This window comes from Chrysemys picta, chromosome 24 (genome assembly GCF_011386835.1).
Source record: "Chrysemys picta bellii isolate R12L10 chromosome 24, ASM1138683v2, whole genome shotgun sequence".
NCBI classification, from domain to species: Eukaryota; Metazoa; Chordata; order Testudines; family Emydidae; genus Chrysemys; species Chrysemys picta.
In genome coordinates this window covers 1,447,788-1,462,545 of record NC_088814.1, presented here as the reverse complement: position 1 = coordinate 1,462,545, position 14,758 = coordinate 1,447,788, and the positions used below count along the sequence as shown (strand labels likewise).

At 58.9% G+C, this 14,758-nt stretch overlaps 2 protein-coding genes across 16 annotated transcripts in view; one reads left to right on the top strand and one right to left on the bottom strand.

Annotated features, from left to right (window-relative positions):
• LOC101951134 (signal transducer and activator of transcription 5B) overlaps positions 1-6,115 on the bottom strand; it is a 64,506-nt gene extending 58,391 nt beyond the window's left edge. Inside the window, exon 1 of the mRNA XM_065577870.1 lies at positions 6,097-6,115. The gene's annotated coding sequence lies outside the window, so the exon portion shown is untranslated. The remainder of the gene's footprint in view (positions 1-6,096) is intronic.
• The window catches only part of LOC101932204 (signal transducer and activator of transcription 5B), a 33,288-nt gene that overhangs the window by 1,609 nt on the left and 16,921 nt on the right, over positions 1-14,758 (top strand). For 3 of the 15 annotated variants that reach the window (XM_065577853.1, XM_065577854.1, XM_065577860.1), the window contains exon 2: positions 8,236-9,056. The exons of 7 other annotated variants lie outside the window; for them this stretch is intronic. Coding sequence is in view for 2 of the 8 variants with exons in the window: in XM_065577848.1 (XP_065433920.1) it covers positions 12,803-12,938 (136 nt within the window). In the remaining 6 variants the exon portion in view is untranslated. Of the gene's footprint in view, positions 1-8,235; positions 9,057-12,498; positions 12,939-14,758 lie in introns of those variants that run through there. 5 more of the 15 variants (XM_065577848.1, XM_065577850.1, XM_065577855.1 and 2 more) reach the window with 5 other exon arrangements.

Sequence of the window (14,758 nt, the reverse complement as noted above, 5' to 3'; positions counted from 1 at the left end):
CTCCTTCCGCGACCCCTCCCACAGCCTTTGTTCAGTTTCCCGGGCCCCGGAGTCATCTGACCTCCAACCCCCTCCTGGGTTCTCATGTTACAAGCTCAGGTATGTTCCCTTGGGCCGGCTCCCATCCCCCGATGCAGACCATCCTAGTCACACTCCCCTGTCAGCATTCACACACCCCAGCAAGAACAGTCCCAGTTCGTCACATCTCTCCCCCCTTCGAGACCGAACTGAGCAGGGTCACTTTAGCCAGTGACCCGGGGAAGTTCGAACCTACCCCCGTTCCCATGGATGCCCCCGCATCCCTCCAGTTCCTTGGTGAGAATTACACCAGGCCCCTTCCGTTCCACGCCCCCCCTTAGGTCGGGGGTGCTTGATGGCACTCGCAGTTCGCATGTGGGAAGGTTTATGCGGCCTGTGCCCTTTTCCCACCCCCATACCTCTGGGGTTCCAACTGGGCTGTGGTCTTCTCCCAGCGCTCCAGTCTGGAGGTCTGTGCTTTGGGCTCTCTTGGTTTAGAGCCGCCCTTTTAACCTTGGCCACCCTCTGGAAAGGATCCTTTATGCTGGGCAAGGGTCCTAAAGCTCTTTTCCCCTTGTCCCAGGCCTTCCTCCCCCTCTGACAGGGGTCACAGGATCCGCAGTACTGTCGGACAGTAACAAAGACCCCAGGCCAGTAAAAGCTCCGTAGCAGCCTCTGCTGGGTACGCCAGGTTCCCTGGTGCCCTGAGAGGGGAATGTCATGGGCCCGGCACAGCAGCTGGCGGCGATACTTCTGGGGTACCACCAGCTGCCTCCTGATCCCCCCTGACTCCATTTTCCCTGGGGGAGCCCATTCTCGGTACAGGAACCCCTTCTCCCACAGGAACCTTTTCCGGCCACCTCGTTCCATGGTCTGTACCGCATTGAGGTCGGCCAGGTCCCTTATCTTCCGCAAGGAGGGGTCTCTCTGTAACTCGGCCTGGAACTCAGCAGCTGGGACAGGGATGGCCACCTGCTCTTTCTCGCCCGCTGGGTCCGAAGCTGCAGCCTCCCTGAGCCGCGTCCCTGGGCGTTCCCTCCCCACCAGGTTAGGGTCCTGCGCCTCAGGCAAGGCACCCCCCCCAAGGCCAGGGCGCAGGGCCCCTCGCCGGCTCTGACTGCGGGTCACAACCAGTGCCTTTTGGGGGTTGCTTGGCCAGTTCTCCAGGTCCCCCCCCATCAATACCTCAGTGGGCAGATACGGGTGTACCCCCACATCCTTGGGGCCCTCCTTGGCCCCCCACTTCAGGTGTACCCTTGCCACGGGCACTTTGACTGGTGTTCCGCCCACCCCCGTCAGGGTCAGGTAGGAGTGGGGCACCACCTGATCTGGGGCCACCACCTCGGGCCGGGCCAGCGTCACCTCTGCGCCCGTATCCCAGTATCCATTGACCTTCCTCCCATCCACCTCCAGGGGAACAAGGTACTCTCTCCGGAGGGACAGCCCCGCGCCCACCGTATAAACCAAAAACCCTGAGTCTGGGGCATCCAGCCCCCTAGAGGAGCTGGCCTGGGGCCCTTCTCTCTCTTGAGCAGTTGATAAGCTGCCAGCCCCTCTTGCGTGAGAAGCCTGCCCCTCGTCCGTCTGGGCCTCTACCAAGTTAACCCTATGCGGGTTCGGTCTGCTCAGTCTGTCCTTGAGCTTGGGGCACTGGGCCCGAACGTGGCCTCTTCGGCCGCAGTAATAGCAGCTCATGTCCTGTGGGTCCCCTCGAGCCGGTCGGTTGTCCCTGACGCTGGGCATTCCCCGTGGGGGGGGATTCCCCATATTCCCTCTTTGGGAGGTCCCAGGGTGACTCTCTCTCTGCATCGCGGCGGGCCTGTTCCTTTGGGGCTCCTCCCTGCCACCCCCTGACCGGCTCTTTACAAACTCATCAGCCAGCTGCCCGGCGTGTCGCGGGTTCTCTGGCTTTCTGTCCACCAACCACAGCCTCAGGTCGGATGGGCACCGCTCATACAGTTGCTCCAGTACCAGCAGTTTAATCAGGTCCTCCTTCGTCTGGGCCCCACCAGCCCACTTGCTGGCGTATCTTTCCATGCGGACGGCTAGTTGCAAATATGAGATCTCAGGGGTTTTATCTTGACCCCGGAACCTTTCCCGGTACATCTCAGGAGTCAGCCCAAACTCTCGTAGCAGGGCCCTTTTGAATAGTTCGTAGTCCCCTTTCTCTGCCTCTCCCAGTTGGCGGTACAATGCCACGGCTTTGGGGTCCAGTAAGGGGGTAAGGACCCGGAGTCTGTCCGCGGGATCCACCCGGTGCAGCTCGCAGGCCGTCTCAAAGGCCTCCAGGAAGTCATCCATGTCCTCCCCCTCCTTGTATGGGGCCATGATGCACTTATCAAAGCTCCGTGCAGTCCTGGGTCCCCCCTCACTCACCGCAGCCGGGGGTTCGCTGCCCTTCAATCTCGCCAGTTCCAGGTCATGCTGACGCTGTCGCTCTTCATGCTGTCTCTGTCTCTCATTCTCCTCCCGTTCATGCTGTCTCTGTCGTTCACGATCCTCCAGCTCTCTCAGTTTTAGCTCTTTCTCCCATTCCAGCCAATTCCGCTCCCCGGATGCCGAACGTCGCCGGGAGGATCCTCTGCTGGCCGGCGAGCTTCGCCGGGGGGACCCCCTGCTGGCCGGGGGGGTCACGGCGCCTTCGGTATTTGCTGGGCTCCTCCCCACCCTTCCCCTAGGTATAGGAAGGAGGGGTCTCGGGAAGCCCTCAGCAGCCGGCTGACCACTCCCAGCTGGGACAGACACTGGTGCCTGCGCTGCATTTGCCAGGCTGCTTCCCTGAGACACAGGGATCAGTTCATTCGCACGATCTTCCGCCTCCAGCTGGGCAATGAGCTGTTCTTTGGTGAGCCTCCCAATGCGCAGCTGCCTCTGCTTGCACAGCTCCACCAGGTCGCTCTTAAGCCGCTTGGCATACATCTTCCTGCTGGCCACTCACCGGCCTGTGTGCTCACAGCTCCCCACAGTTCCCAGGGGGACCCCTAGTGTGCCAGCCCTTCTCGAGGTCACCACCTCTCTGCCAGGGTCGAGCTGCAGACTCCTCCGCCCCTGGGACCACTCGCTGCGATCCCCCCGGGGGACCCTGTTACTGCAAAAGTCCTTCTCGCTGGTCACACACTCCCAGGGGTAATAACCGTCTCTCTCCCACTCTTCAGCAGGCCTGGTTCCCGTCCATCCCCCTTCGTTTTACTGCTCCCCAGTCACTTACTGCAGGAAGCGCCGTCCACGGGGTGCAGTAGATCCCACCGCTGCCACCAGTTGTCACGGAGTATTGGGGAACTCAGGGCCCTGCACCCCCGGCTTCCTGCGATTCACCATGACTCTCAGCCAGCCAGTAAAGCAGAAGGTTTATTTGGATGACAGGAATACAGTCCAAGACAGGTCTTGCAGGCACAGACAACAGGGCCCCCCTCAGTTAGGTCCAGCTTGGGGTCCCAGGGCATGCCAGCCCACCCCCTTGGGGGGTCAGAGCCATCTCTGCCTCCCAGCCATCTCTCCAGCCTCCTTCCAGCCTCCTTCCAGCACTCTCCTTCCGCGACCCCTCCCACAGCCTTTGTTCAGTTTCCCGGGCCCCGGAGTCATCTGACCTCCAACCCCCTCCTGGGTTCTCATGTTACAAGCTCAGGTATGTTCCCTTGGGCCGGCTCCCATCCCCCGATGCAGACCATCCTAGTCACACTCCCCTGTCAGCATTCACACACCCCAGCAAGAACAGTCCCAGTTCGTCACAGCTTGGTCTGACCGTGACATCTCAGGCGGTTCTGGTGACACCCCCTGCTCAGACCCTGAAGGCCACACGCCGTCGCAGGTGCTCAGAGTTGGAACCCCATGGATGTTTTTCCATGGGGAATGTGGTGCCAGATTCAGAATCAATCCTGACAATCAAGGCACGTATTTATAATCGAGGTGAATTAACGCTGGGGGTCCGAGTGGACCAGAAGCTAAATATGAGTCAACAATGTAACACTGTTGCAAAAAATGCAAACAACATTCTGGGATGTATTAGCAGGAGTATTGTGGCCAGTTCTCAGTGTCACATTTCAGGAAGGATGTGGACAAATTGGAGAGAATCCAGAGAAGAGCAACAAAAATGATTAAAGGTCTAGAAAACATGACCTATAAGGGAAGATTGAAAAAAAATGGGTTTGTTTAGTCTGGAGAAGAGATGACTGAGAGGGGCATGATAACAATTTTCAAGTACATAAAAGGTTGTTACAAAGAGGAGGGAGAAGAATTGTTCTTCTTAACCCCTGAGTTCAGGACAAGAAGCAATGGGCTTAAACTGCGGCAAGGGAGGTTGAGGTTGGACATTAGGAAAAACTTCCTAACAGTCAGGCTGATAAGGCACTAGAATAAATTGCCCAGGGAGTTGCCATCACTGGAGATTGTTAAGAGCAGGTTAGACAAACACTAGCCAGGGATGGTCTAGATCAGGGGTGGCCAAAGTTAGTGACCCTCTGAACCGCATACGACAATCTTCCGAAGGTCAAAAGCCGGTGCACGCCTGCCAGGCCTCGGGGCTTCAGCCCTGTGGGAGGCACCTGCCAGTGCTGAATCCCCTACCTCACCCCCCGCTGGGCAGAAGCCCCTACCCCACACCCCGCTGCAAGGGAGAGGTCCCGAGCTCCCCCTCCTCCCAAGTCTGGTAGGTGGAGAATGGGGAGGGAGAATGTGGGGGGTTCTGTGAGCTGCACTTTAACTGTAAAAGAGCCATGGTTTGCCCACCCCTGGTCTAGCTAATACTTAGTCCTGCCATGAGGGCAGGGGACTGGACTAGATGACCTCTTGAGGTCCCTTCCAGTCCTTTGATTCTTCCCAGCTTGGAAATAACATTGGCTCTGGACACCGAGGGGGCAGGCCGAGAGTCCTAGGTTGCAAGTGTTTATTCCCTGTCCGTTGTCACGGAGTCCCCGGGCGATGCTCTGGAACTGCTCCCCACAAAGCCAGTCAGGACTCTGGGGAGCCTCCTCTCCCTTGGAGCAGACTGTCTTCAGGGCAAGAAGCTCACACGGCTTCACCTCCTGGGTCTGACCTTGGCGCATTCAGCATATGCTCCTCCGTGCGCTTCCCATAGTGAGTCCGCCCAGGCAGCGTCCTGGGGAAGCCAGAGGGTCCTGCACCCCCACTTCGCAGTCAGACGTGACTCTCAGCCAGCCAGTAACACAGAGGTTTATTCAATGACAGGAACAGGGTCTAAAACAGAGCTTGTCGGTCCAGCGAACAGGACCCCTCAGCCGGGTCCATCCTGGGGCCCAGCGAGCCAGACACCCCCTGCTGCACTCAGCCCTAGTCCCCAGCCAGCTCCAACCCTGAAACCCCCTCCAGCCCCTCCTTCTCTGGGCTTTGTCTCTTTCCCGGGCCAGGAGGTCACCTGATCTCTTTGTTCATCTTTAGCTATCCCCTTGCAGGGGGGAAGGGCCCCAGCCATTTGTTGCTAGGAGACTTAAGAAATGCATAGGGGAAACTGAGGCATCCACACAGTATTCAGAGGAAACATTAATAACAGTCCCACCTCGTCACATCCGTGTACAGCAGGCATGGCTCGGGACACGGCTAAGCTGATCTATCAGGGGCCTGATAGAAGGAACTGAAGCTTTTTGGTGGAGGGACTATCTGCACTGTACCTTTTGGTCCCCACATTTTGACCCTGATCCTGCAACCAGACTCGTCTGCCTTTAGGGATTTAAGGCTTGTCTACACACAGCATTGCACCAGACTTTAAACTGGTTTAGACCTATGCCAAAAGACTGAGTGGAGAATCTTGGGGCTTGTGTTCAGAGCCTCTGACCATTGCCTTGGGAGCTCTCTCCCTGCACCCCCAGACTGACCATAACAGCCAGAAGGGGGTTTAAAAATCAAACTATGCAGAAACCTTCTGGAGCACAAAACACAGCAGAGCCATTCAGAAATCTGCGGCTATGTTTCCAGCTGGAAAAGCCAAATCCCACAATCTCCCTCCTTCTGTAATAACCACAGGGAATTAGGGCAACAATATCAATATTAATGCTAAATAACCCCGCTCAGTCCTCCCGTGGGCTTCCCAGTTCCTCCCACCTACCCCGTGTCCATCTGGCTTACTTGCAAGCTCCTTTGGGCAGGCGCTCCGTCTGTATTGTGCGTCTTGTACAACACTGAGCACAGGGACGTGCTGATTACAACTTAAAACTGTAGTGCAGAGACCAGCCAAAGGGGGTAAGGGGCCCCTGGCTCAGGAAGCCGCCCCTGGCTGTAACAGGGTGATCTCCTCGAAGATCTCTGGGGTGTGGCCTGTGCCACCTCAGAGGAGAAGAACAGCCTGAGACAGATTGGGTCTGGCTGGCAACACTCCAGTGCTTCTAAGGAGGCCTTGGCAGAAGGGGGATTTTGTGCAAGGCAGGGGCAGGCGGACTAAAGGGGACGTGGGGGGGGGTGACGCAATCTCTGAATGTTGTTGGGGCCCAGGGATGAGGTGGTGGTGAGGGCAGCAATCGCTTGTGCTCACCAGCTGAGCACAAAGCCTCTATTCTTTTTCGGGGGGTGGGGGTGGGGGGGGGACGAGATTGGAGTGTCGTTCTAACAGCGCTCAGACTGCCTCCTCTAAACATCGGTCATTGAAGGGCTTGTCTTAGTGGTTCCGAGCTTTACAAAACAGAATTGAGCAGCAAACTGCAAAGCTAACGTTCCCTTTAAGGAAAACGGACCGAGACGAGTATTTACAAAAAATCCCAACCGTGCCGGAGTTGCCGAGGGGCTTTGGCAAAGACCTGGGGGGGAGGGAAGAGCCCAGGGACGGGCTAGCAGGGGGCTCTGGGCACCGAGGGCAGCAGCAGCGTTTTCCTACATCAGCCCTGTAGAGGCGTGGGGTAGGGCAGTCAAGGGAAGTGTGCCAGGCTGCCGTGCCGGTTCCCTCTGGCTCCCGCATGGAGCTGAACAACCCTAGTTAACATGCGGTTGGGCTGGGGCTGCTGCGGCTTGAGTTTCCACCAGTCTCTTGGTCTCATTTCCATGCAACAAGCGGCTCAGGCGGTGAATGCTCCGCGGTGGTGTTGGTTTGTCTGTGCGGTACCTGGGGTAACCCTGGTAACATGAGAGTGCGCCGTGCATGCAGACAGGGGACGTCATGCTGTAATGGCGATTCTGGCCCGCTGATCTCTCCGAAGCAGGCAGATTGTAGAGTTTAGGCACAGTTCATTTAACACCTTCCCCCCCCAGTGCTGATGGTTTGTCCAGTTACAAGTCACGTAGGACTCATCCTGGCGGGGCGAGTTACCCCAGGACTGCCTGGCCCGGGAGCAGCTGCTGGGGGTGGGTTATGGAGGCAGGGCCGGCGCGCATAAGTTCATAGCTTCCCGGGCCAGAAGGGCCCCCCTGCATAGCACAGCCCACAGACCTGCCCCACAATAGTTCCTAGAAAAACTGGTGCCTGCAGCCCTCCCTCACGGTGCAAACAAAAGTGGAGGACGCAGGTGGCTGCTGCGGGGAAGGCTGTGTGCACACCGCAGCGGGGAGCCTGTGTTACCTGCCGTTTCACGGGGGCTGAGCCGCGCACAGGCTGAGGGCGTCTCTCAGAGGAGAGTTCGCCTCACCACACCTCACTTCTGGGCAGCCAGGCTCGGTGGGAATCCCCGGTCACAAGCCCCGCTCCTCAGGGGAACTCCAGGCTGACTCAGAGGGGGTGGGGGTGGGGTGAGTGGTGTCTCTGTTAGGCGGTACCATAACTCCCTTGTGCTAGGCCCTGTACACACAAGACTCAGCTGCTGGCCTGGAGTCTCTTTTCTTCTTCATCCCTCCGTTCCCTTCTTCGCTTCTCACTGCCAGGTGCCAACAGCTGCACAGCCGGCCTGGGCACTTCAGCGTGGCCCAGGCCCACTCCGAGAGCCTTGGTTGTTTCATTACCCACCTCGAGTGGATTCTGTGCCCGGCTGGTGCCCTCGCACAGGGACTTTGCTACCCGAGCAGTACCGTCCCGTACTCAGGGGATTCTTAGCTGCTGGGCTGCCCAGGCCGACACAGATTCTGTAGGATGATCCCTTCAGCACAGGGCACTTCAGAAGTAACATCAATGCACCCCTGAAAATGCAGCCACCTCTGGGGAGGGGACGGCAGACTGCTGAACAGATGTGGGGAGAAAGGCTCTTCGGTCCAGGCAGCTGTAACCAACACCTCCACTCTCCCAAGGAGCCCAGTGTCCATTTGGAGAAGATTCGAGTGTTGTGTTTTTTTGTTTTAATATTTCAGCTGGAAAGGCAGTCTGGTGCCTGGAACTCTTCCCCCTTGGCCATTGAGAGGCGAGAGGCTGGGTCCGTCCAATCACGCTTCAGACCTTTCGTCTGAAAGGTAGAGAACTCAGGTTCCAGTGCAGGAATTTCATACCTGGTGCCTAGCCCCCTAAACCATCCCCTTCTGCTGGGATACGCGTCTTTTCACTTGGCTGCCAACTGGGCTCCTGGGAGTGGAGAGCAGCCCTTTCTTATGACTCAAACCATTTTGTAGCACTGCCAGCCAGCTGAGCAGAAATGCCAGGCATCCGAGAACTAACTGCCCAGCCGTGAGCTGACTCATGCTGCAATAACCACAAGACGCAGTAACCAAGGTAGCAGTGATGCAGGGACACCCCCGAGTGCCCGTCTCCTAAGGGTGGTTTGAACGCTCTCGCTGGAGCTGCCCTGATCCCCCAACCCGCCGGTGCAGCCCAGACGTCACAGGTGAAGTGCTGCTTATGAGGAAGGGGGAGCTCAGAAGCCAGTCGGTCTTCATGATCTGTACACTCCCCGACGGGAGCGGAGCCAGAAATCACAGCTCGTAAAAGAAACAGACGCCTGCGTCCAAGCCGAAGTGCACAGAGCGTGGGAATAATCTTGAGAAGGAATTTGCATCCCGAGTCCCAAACTGGGATTCATTTGTGAGTCCAGGATCTTACCCGAGTGCCGTGTTCCGGGACGCCCGCGGGATCTGCGGGGAGATGAGCAGCCCGGTTAAGGCAGACGTCCTGGCTATGCCAGGGATAGCCTGAGCCGCACGCGCAGTCTTGGCAAATTGCTCCTGGTTCTAGTTGACAGGTAAGTCCAGCGACATGGCACTGCTCCCGACCAGTGTGTAAGATGCCAAGGCAGAGCGCAGCCAGGGAGTTCAGTGGGCAGAAGCCCCGACTAACGTGAATTGCTGGGCTAGGCTGCTGCTGGTCCCTACCCTGCCAGGGGCCGGGTACCTAACCCCATTTGGTTTTGGAAAGGTGCAGGAGATTTGTGCCAAGGAGCAGGACTGGGTGATGCGCTAGAGAATCCAGACTTGCCAACTCCCCTGCTCGCCCCATGAGGCGACTGCTCCTCAAGACCATTGAGAGAAGGGAAGTGGCTGGATGGGATGGAGCTGGCTGAGCCGAGGAGGCGGCCGGCTCGGAGTTCTTGCCCTGGGAAATCCCGTCTGAGCAGGGAAAGCCCCTGGGCTGTGGCAGAGCCTGTACACTGGTGAGTCCCTGCTTTGCCTCGCTGGCTCCAGCTGGTCAAGCCCTTGTGGCCCCCCCGGAGCGAGGGGAATTGGGCCGCGTGGCCACGGGGGCCATTATTAAAGTGCCACCAAGGCCTGTCTAATCCGTGTCTGGGTTTATCCACGACGGGGGCGCTGGCATTAATAGCAGAGATTAGGCTTCCCCAGGGCTTGCTAAGCCGCCCGGTCGCGTCCTCCCGGCCGGATTACTGTCTGCAGAGCTGCTCCTGCACGGGGGCTCTAGGCAGGGCCATGATAGCCCCCGCCCCCACGGCCGAGCCCCCGGCGGCTCTGCTCCCTCGGATGATTGTGCATCCTCTTCCCACAGCTCCTGCCCCCACAAGTCCAAGGAGACGTGCTGCTCCCTTGCAGAGAGGGGCATGGATCAAGAGTCTAGAAACCGGCCCACCCTTCCCCTTTTCTTAGGGAGCGGGGGGGGGGGAAAGAAGAGGGGGAGCCAGCCCAGAGCAGAATTGGCCTGTAGCAGCAACACACATTGCATAGTGCAGGGCTCAGCACAGACTTGATGCGGAGTGTTCCTGACGGTGGTGGCCTCCCAGCTTGGGAAGTTGGCCTCAATTTTATGTTTGTTGCTCTGCGGCAGTGGTGGGCAACCTGCAGCCCGCACCGCTTCCCACAGCTCCCATTGGCCGGGAACAGCGAACCGCGGCCACTGGGCGCTGCGGGCGGCCGGTCAATGTAAACAAACTGTCTGGCGGCCCACCAGCAGATTACCCTGACGGGCTGCGGGCCACTGGTTGCCCCCCACTGCTCTGTGGGTTGGCAAAGCTTTCCGGCTTCCTCACATGAGAGATCAGCAAGTGAAGGGAGCCTTCTGCAACCGGAAGGGAAGATAATCGAATGTTGCAGAGAAACCAGGATTGTGCCTTTCCCAGAGTAGATTGCAGCGGCTCGTGCTGTGTTTGGAACAGACTTGTGTGAGGAAAAGAGGCTCTCTTGGAATTCTTCCTGAGAGGTTTATAACCCTCTGCAGTAGTCAAGGGGCTGGTCCCTGGTGCACTCTGTAGGGGTTGAATGTAGCAGAAACTTGCAGATGGTCTCAGGGCAGAAATCCAGTGACTCCCCATTTTGGATCTATAAATCTTTTCCTAGGTTCCTCGCCCAGGAGGAGCCATTGTGATCCTCTCGTCTGAGCTCCTGTGACACACCAGAGACCTGCCCCCAAATCATTCCTAGAGCAGATCTGGTTTGCAAGTGACTTGCAGAAATACCCTGCCTTTTGTAACTTTCGCCCCAGGAGCTCAGGAACCAGTTACTAGTGGGCCAGGCAAATCCTATGGGTAAATTGAGGCAGAGAGGCCAAGTAACTTGTCCACGGTGTCAGAGGCAGAGCCAGGAAGAAAACCCAGGTGTCCTGACTCCTTTTCCTCCATATGTGAACTGACCTAGCCCCCCTGCTGCTTGCCTGCGCCCTGTGTAACAGCCTTCTGCTGTGGGCTCTGAGGGCTTTAAAGAGGGAAGGAAAGTCAGTAATTGAAGTAAACAGAAGCTGAAGCCACCCTGTCCCCGCGTGGCCCCACTCCCCTCCCTCTGCCCATAGCTCAGCATTGCTTTCCTTTGCGGGGGCAGCTGCTTGGGAGCTGCGGGCCGACAATTGCTGAGACAGCCCAGGGTTAAAGTGAGGGCTGCTCCTCAGGCCTGGCCGTGTAGCGGCTTCATCTATTTGTGGTGGCCAGTGGCCGCCCTGCATGTTTCTGGGAGGCGTCGGCGGCCAGGTGCTAGCTGTGCAGTGCTTGGTTTGATCTTGTGGCTTTTCCTTTTGTCCCCAGGGGCTACCCCCCTCAGGGAGTGTCTGAGCCGTTTAGCTGCATTTGGAAATCCCTAATCCACGGGGCTGTTGGATTCATGCTCTCTGAGCAGCCCCTTTCTTGCTGGGCAGCTGGCGCCACGTCTCTCCCCGGTGCCTGCTGCAGAGGGGTGCCCACGGGGGCAGCTCCCGCCCTTCAGGAAGGAGGAAGCCTGCTCTAGTGACCTACTTGTCTAGCTGCCACACACTGCTGCACAGCAGAGACCCAGCCCAAGGTTAGCTGCCCCTTGCTCTGGGTTGGCAGGCTCACGGGCGCTGGTCCACAGGAGAGAGAGAGACACACACAGAGATCCCTGCAACTCCCTCCTTCGGACAGGCCCCTGGCTGGGTGGGTGCTTTAGAGACCAAGCTGCTCCTAAAGGTGGGGAGAACCCACCCCACTTGGGGCAGTGCCAATGACTATGCCACCCTCATGAGACAGGCAGCGACTGGGGTCGGAAGGGGCATGCGGTCTCTACCCCACCTCGCTTCACGGGCGTTACGGCTCATTCCCACACCCCCAGGAGCTCCCAGGTCTGAGCCCCTCCCTCCAGCCCCATGGACATCTGCCGGCGCTGGTCTCTTGCCTCAGCGCACGTCCCGGCTGGAGCTGTGAGTTCCAGCTCGGGTGGACATACCCCCACTCGCGCGGATTGAGCCAGCGTGCTGCGAACGGCAGGGTAGCCTCAGCAGGATGGGCACACTGCCCGCCCGAAGCACAATCCCTTGCTGCCTGGCGTGTGAGCGGCTGTTCTTGGCATGCTAGTTCTCGCCAGAGCTAGCGTAGGTGTATCTCCCTGAGCTGGAAGTCTCCCCTCCAGTACCCATCGTCACGGGCAAAGGGCTGGGAGCCCAGAGCTTGTGGGGTCCAATCCTGCCTCCGACACAGATTTGTTCCACAGCCTTGGGCAAGTCACTTAGTGCCTGTCTCCATCTCCCCAGCTGTCAGAGGGGGCACACTGACCCTGTTGGCAGTTCCTCAGCCTGCGGTTGTGAGGCACTGGCCAACCGAGAGGACGCAGGGGTCTCTCTGCCCAGGTCACGTCCCAGTCACGTTAAAGCCAGAACTGTAAATCAGGATTAGCCGAAAGCGCTAGTTTCCAGCTGGTTTCCTTTTGTTCCGTCCTCCCAGATCAAAAAATATAAATACCTCTTGGGCAAGGAGCATGGCTGTAACGTGACCCTCTGACACTTGTGCTGCTGCCGGCCCCACGCGGCCTCGCGCTGGCGCTCCCAGCGAGCGTGGCTGGATCTGCGCACGGCCGCGCGCTCGCTGCAGTGGCGGGGAGGAAGCTGCCAGGAGCCCAGCGCTTGCTGTTTGGTCTGCGAGAGGCAGCTGACATTTTGGAAGGAAATAGCTGCTGTTGGCTCCTTCCTGTAGCAGGGCAGCCCGTGGAGCAGCAGCGCTGGGCTGTCCCTGCGGGCGCAAACCCTTTGCCAAGAGGCAGGATCCCCCTCGGTGCCCAGGGTCGGGGTGCCCAGGTGGCTGGCAAGGCGCTGCCAGGGCGGTGCATGGGGCAGGGCAGAGCGAGGAGAACACCTGTTCCTGCCGTGAGTATCCCCTGCACTCGGGGAAGGGACCAGCAGCTTCTGACCCGGCGCCGAGAGAGAGATTTGTCGCCAGGGCCACCGCTCCGTGCTGGAAGGAGTGAGTTTGCTGCCCAACTAGTAAAAGCCTCCTAGGCCTTGGACAGATGCTGGCATGGACAGCTTATGAGTGACATTCTGTGCAGAGTCTCTTCCTGAAATGCATCCCCACCCCAGGCCTCTCACGGGTTCCCTGGGCAGAGGCCACGGGGACATGCGCCCATGTGTTGGCTGGTCGGAGTCCTGCTGCCTGGCTGGCAGAACGCAAGGGGAGCTGTCGATGGGGTTGTCTGTGTGTGTGGGAGGGTGAGTGTGAAGCAAGAATGAGAGGAGCTCTGATTTAACCATGTCCGGTTAATGCCCACTAAGCAAAGACTGCAGCTCCCTGGGCAGGAGAGCTGGAGCGGTCGTGGTTGTGCAGGGCAGGGCTCCAGTCTTAACATTAATGCCACTCCCTGGGTCCTTGGATCTGAATTTAGCACTGTCTCCACCTGAGCTGAGCTGGCAGGGAGCCAGCCCCATGCAGCATGGCCAGCAGGTGTCTGGCTGGACTCGCTGTAACTTCGGGTAACGTGCCTGCCGGGTAACGGGTGTTTCGCCCGAGTTAACGGGCGGTCGGAACCGCAGGTGCCAACGGGGCAGGGAGGTGAGGATGGGGGCTCAGGGAGATGCAGGAGACACATGCCGGGGGAGGGGGGGAGGGGATGAAGAAACAGCCCCCGCTCTAGCATCCCGGGAATGCTGTGTGTCTACAGGAGACGCCCGCAGCCCGAGGGGGCTCAGTCTCAGCGGGGCTCATCTCGGCCAGCCGCCAAGAAAGGCGAGTCCTGTTAACTGCACTAGGAAGCTGCGTCTGCTAACGGAGCAGGAGTGGACAAGTGCTACAGTGGCACGTCCCCTGCACCTAGCTTGGCGCCTGCCCTGCCTTGGTGGGGCTGCCAGGAGCGCAGTGGGGAGTGCTGGCTGCAGGCGCATTGGCTAGTTGCCCAGGTTTAGCCTGTGGGGTGAATTTAAACCAGTTTAGTAGCCCTGGTGCAACCCCTGTGTGGACATTTGTTTTGGTTTAGCTTAAACCTTGTCTGGGTGAATCTAGACAAAGCTGCGCTTAGCTCAGAATGGGCATCCCCAGAGCTGGGCACTGGCCTACCCAAACCAGGGCCAAGTCATGCCGTGGGCTGAATGGTGCGTGTCCCCAAGGCAGACGCGCCCTCATCGGGGCAGTAGCTCAGTGAGAACAGGGAGGCTGCGTGCTGGAGAGAGCTCACCCGTTACTGCTCCAGCTCTGGCTACCGCCGACCGGGGCTCGGTCACCCCGTGGGAAGCGGGCCCAGGATGTGTTGTGAAGCGAAGCGTGTGGATGAGGGGCTGAGGGTGCCGGCTATTAGCGAGTTCTCCCTTTAGACCAAGGCAGTTAACGCCAAAAGGGGCTCGCTTTACTTGCCAGATTACGCCATCCAGACCCCTGGGCCCCCATGTGCACTATAGAAATGCAGCCACGTCGGGGAACCCAGGTACAGCCAGGCCCCAGGGGGTAGCACAGAGCATTTGCCATACACCTGGAGCGCCTCGTCTTGCACGCTCCCGAGCCCTCCGCTTGCACACGGGCACGTACTTGGTGTTGGCTGGTGGATACAGCTGGGCCTCAGGTCCTTCGCTGGAGCAGGGCTGCGTGCCCCTCCGGCTGGCTCGCTCCCCTTCAGGTAGAAGAGCCTCCCCCTGCCAGGAGAGCTAAACTTCCCCAAATGCGCCTTCGGCCTCCCAGCCCCGGGCCTGGCACTCTTCAGTCCCCCCCAACCCATCTTGATGTGGGAAGGGGCTTCCCCTGGCTGGGACCCCCAAACCAGTGCAGGTGGCAGCACCGGCCTGTCCCTAGGCCTCCCC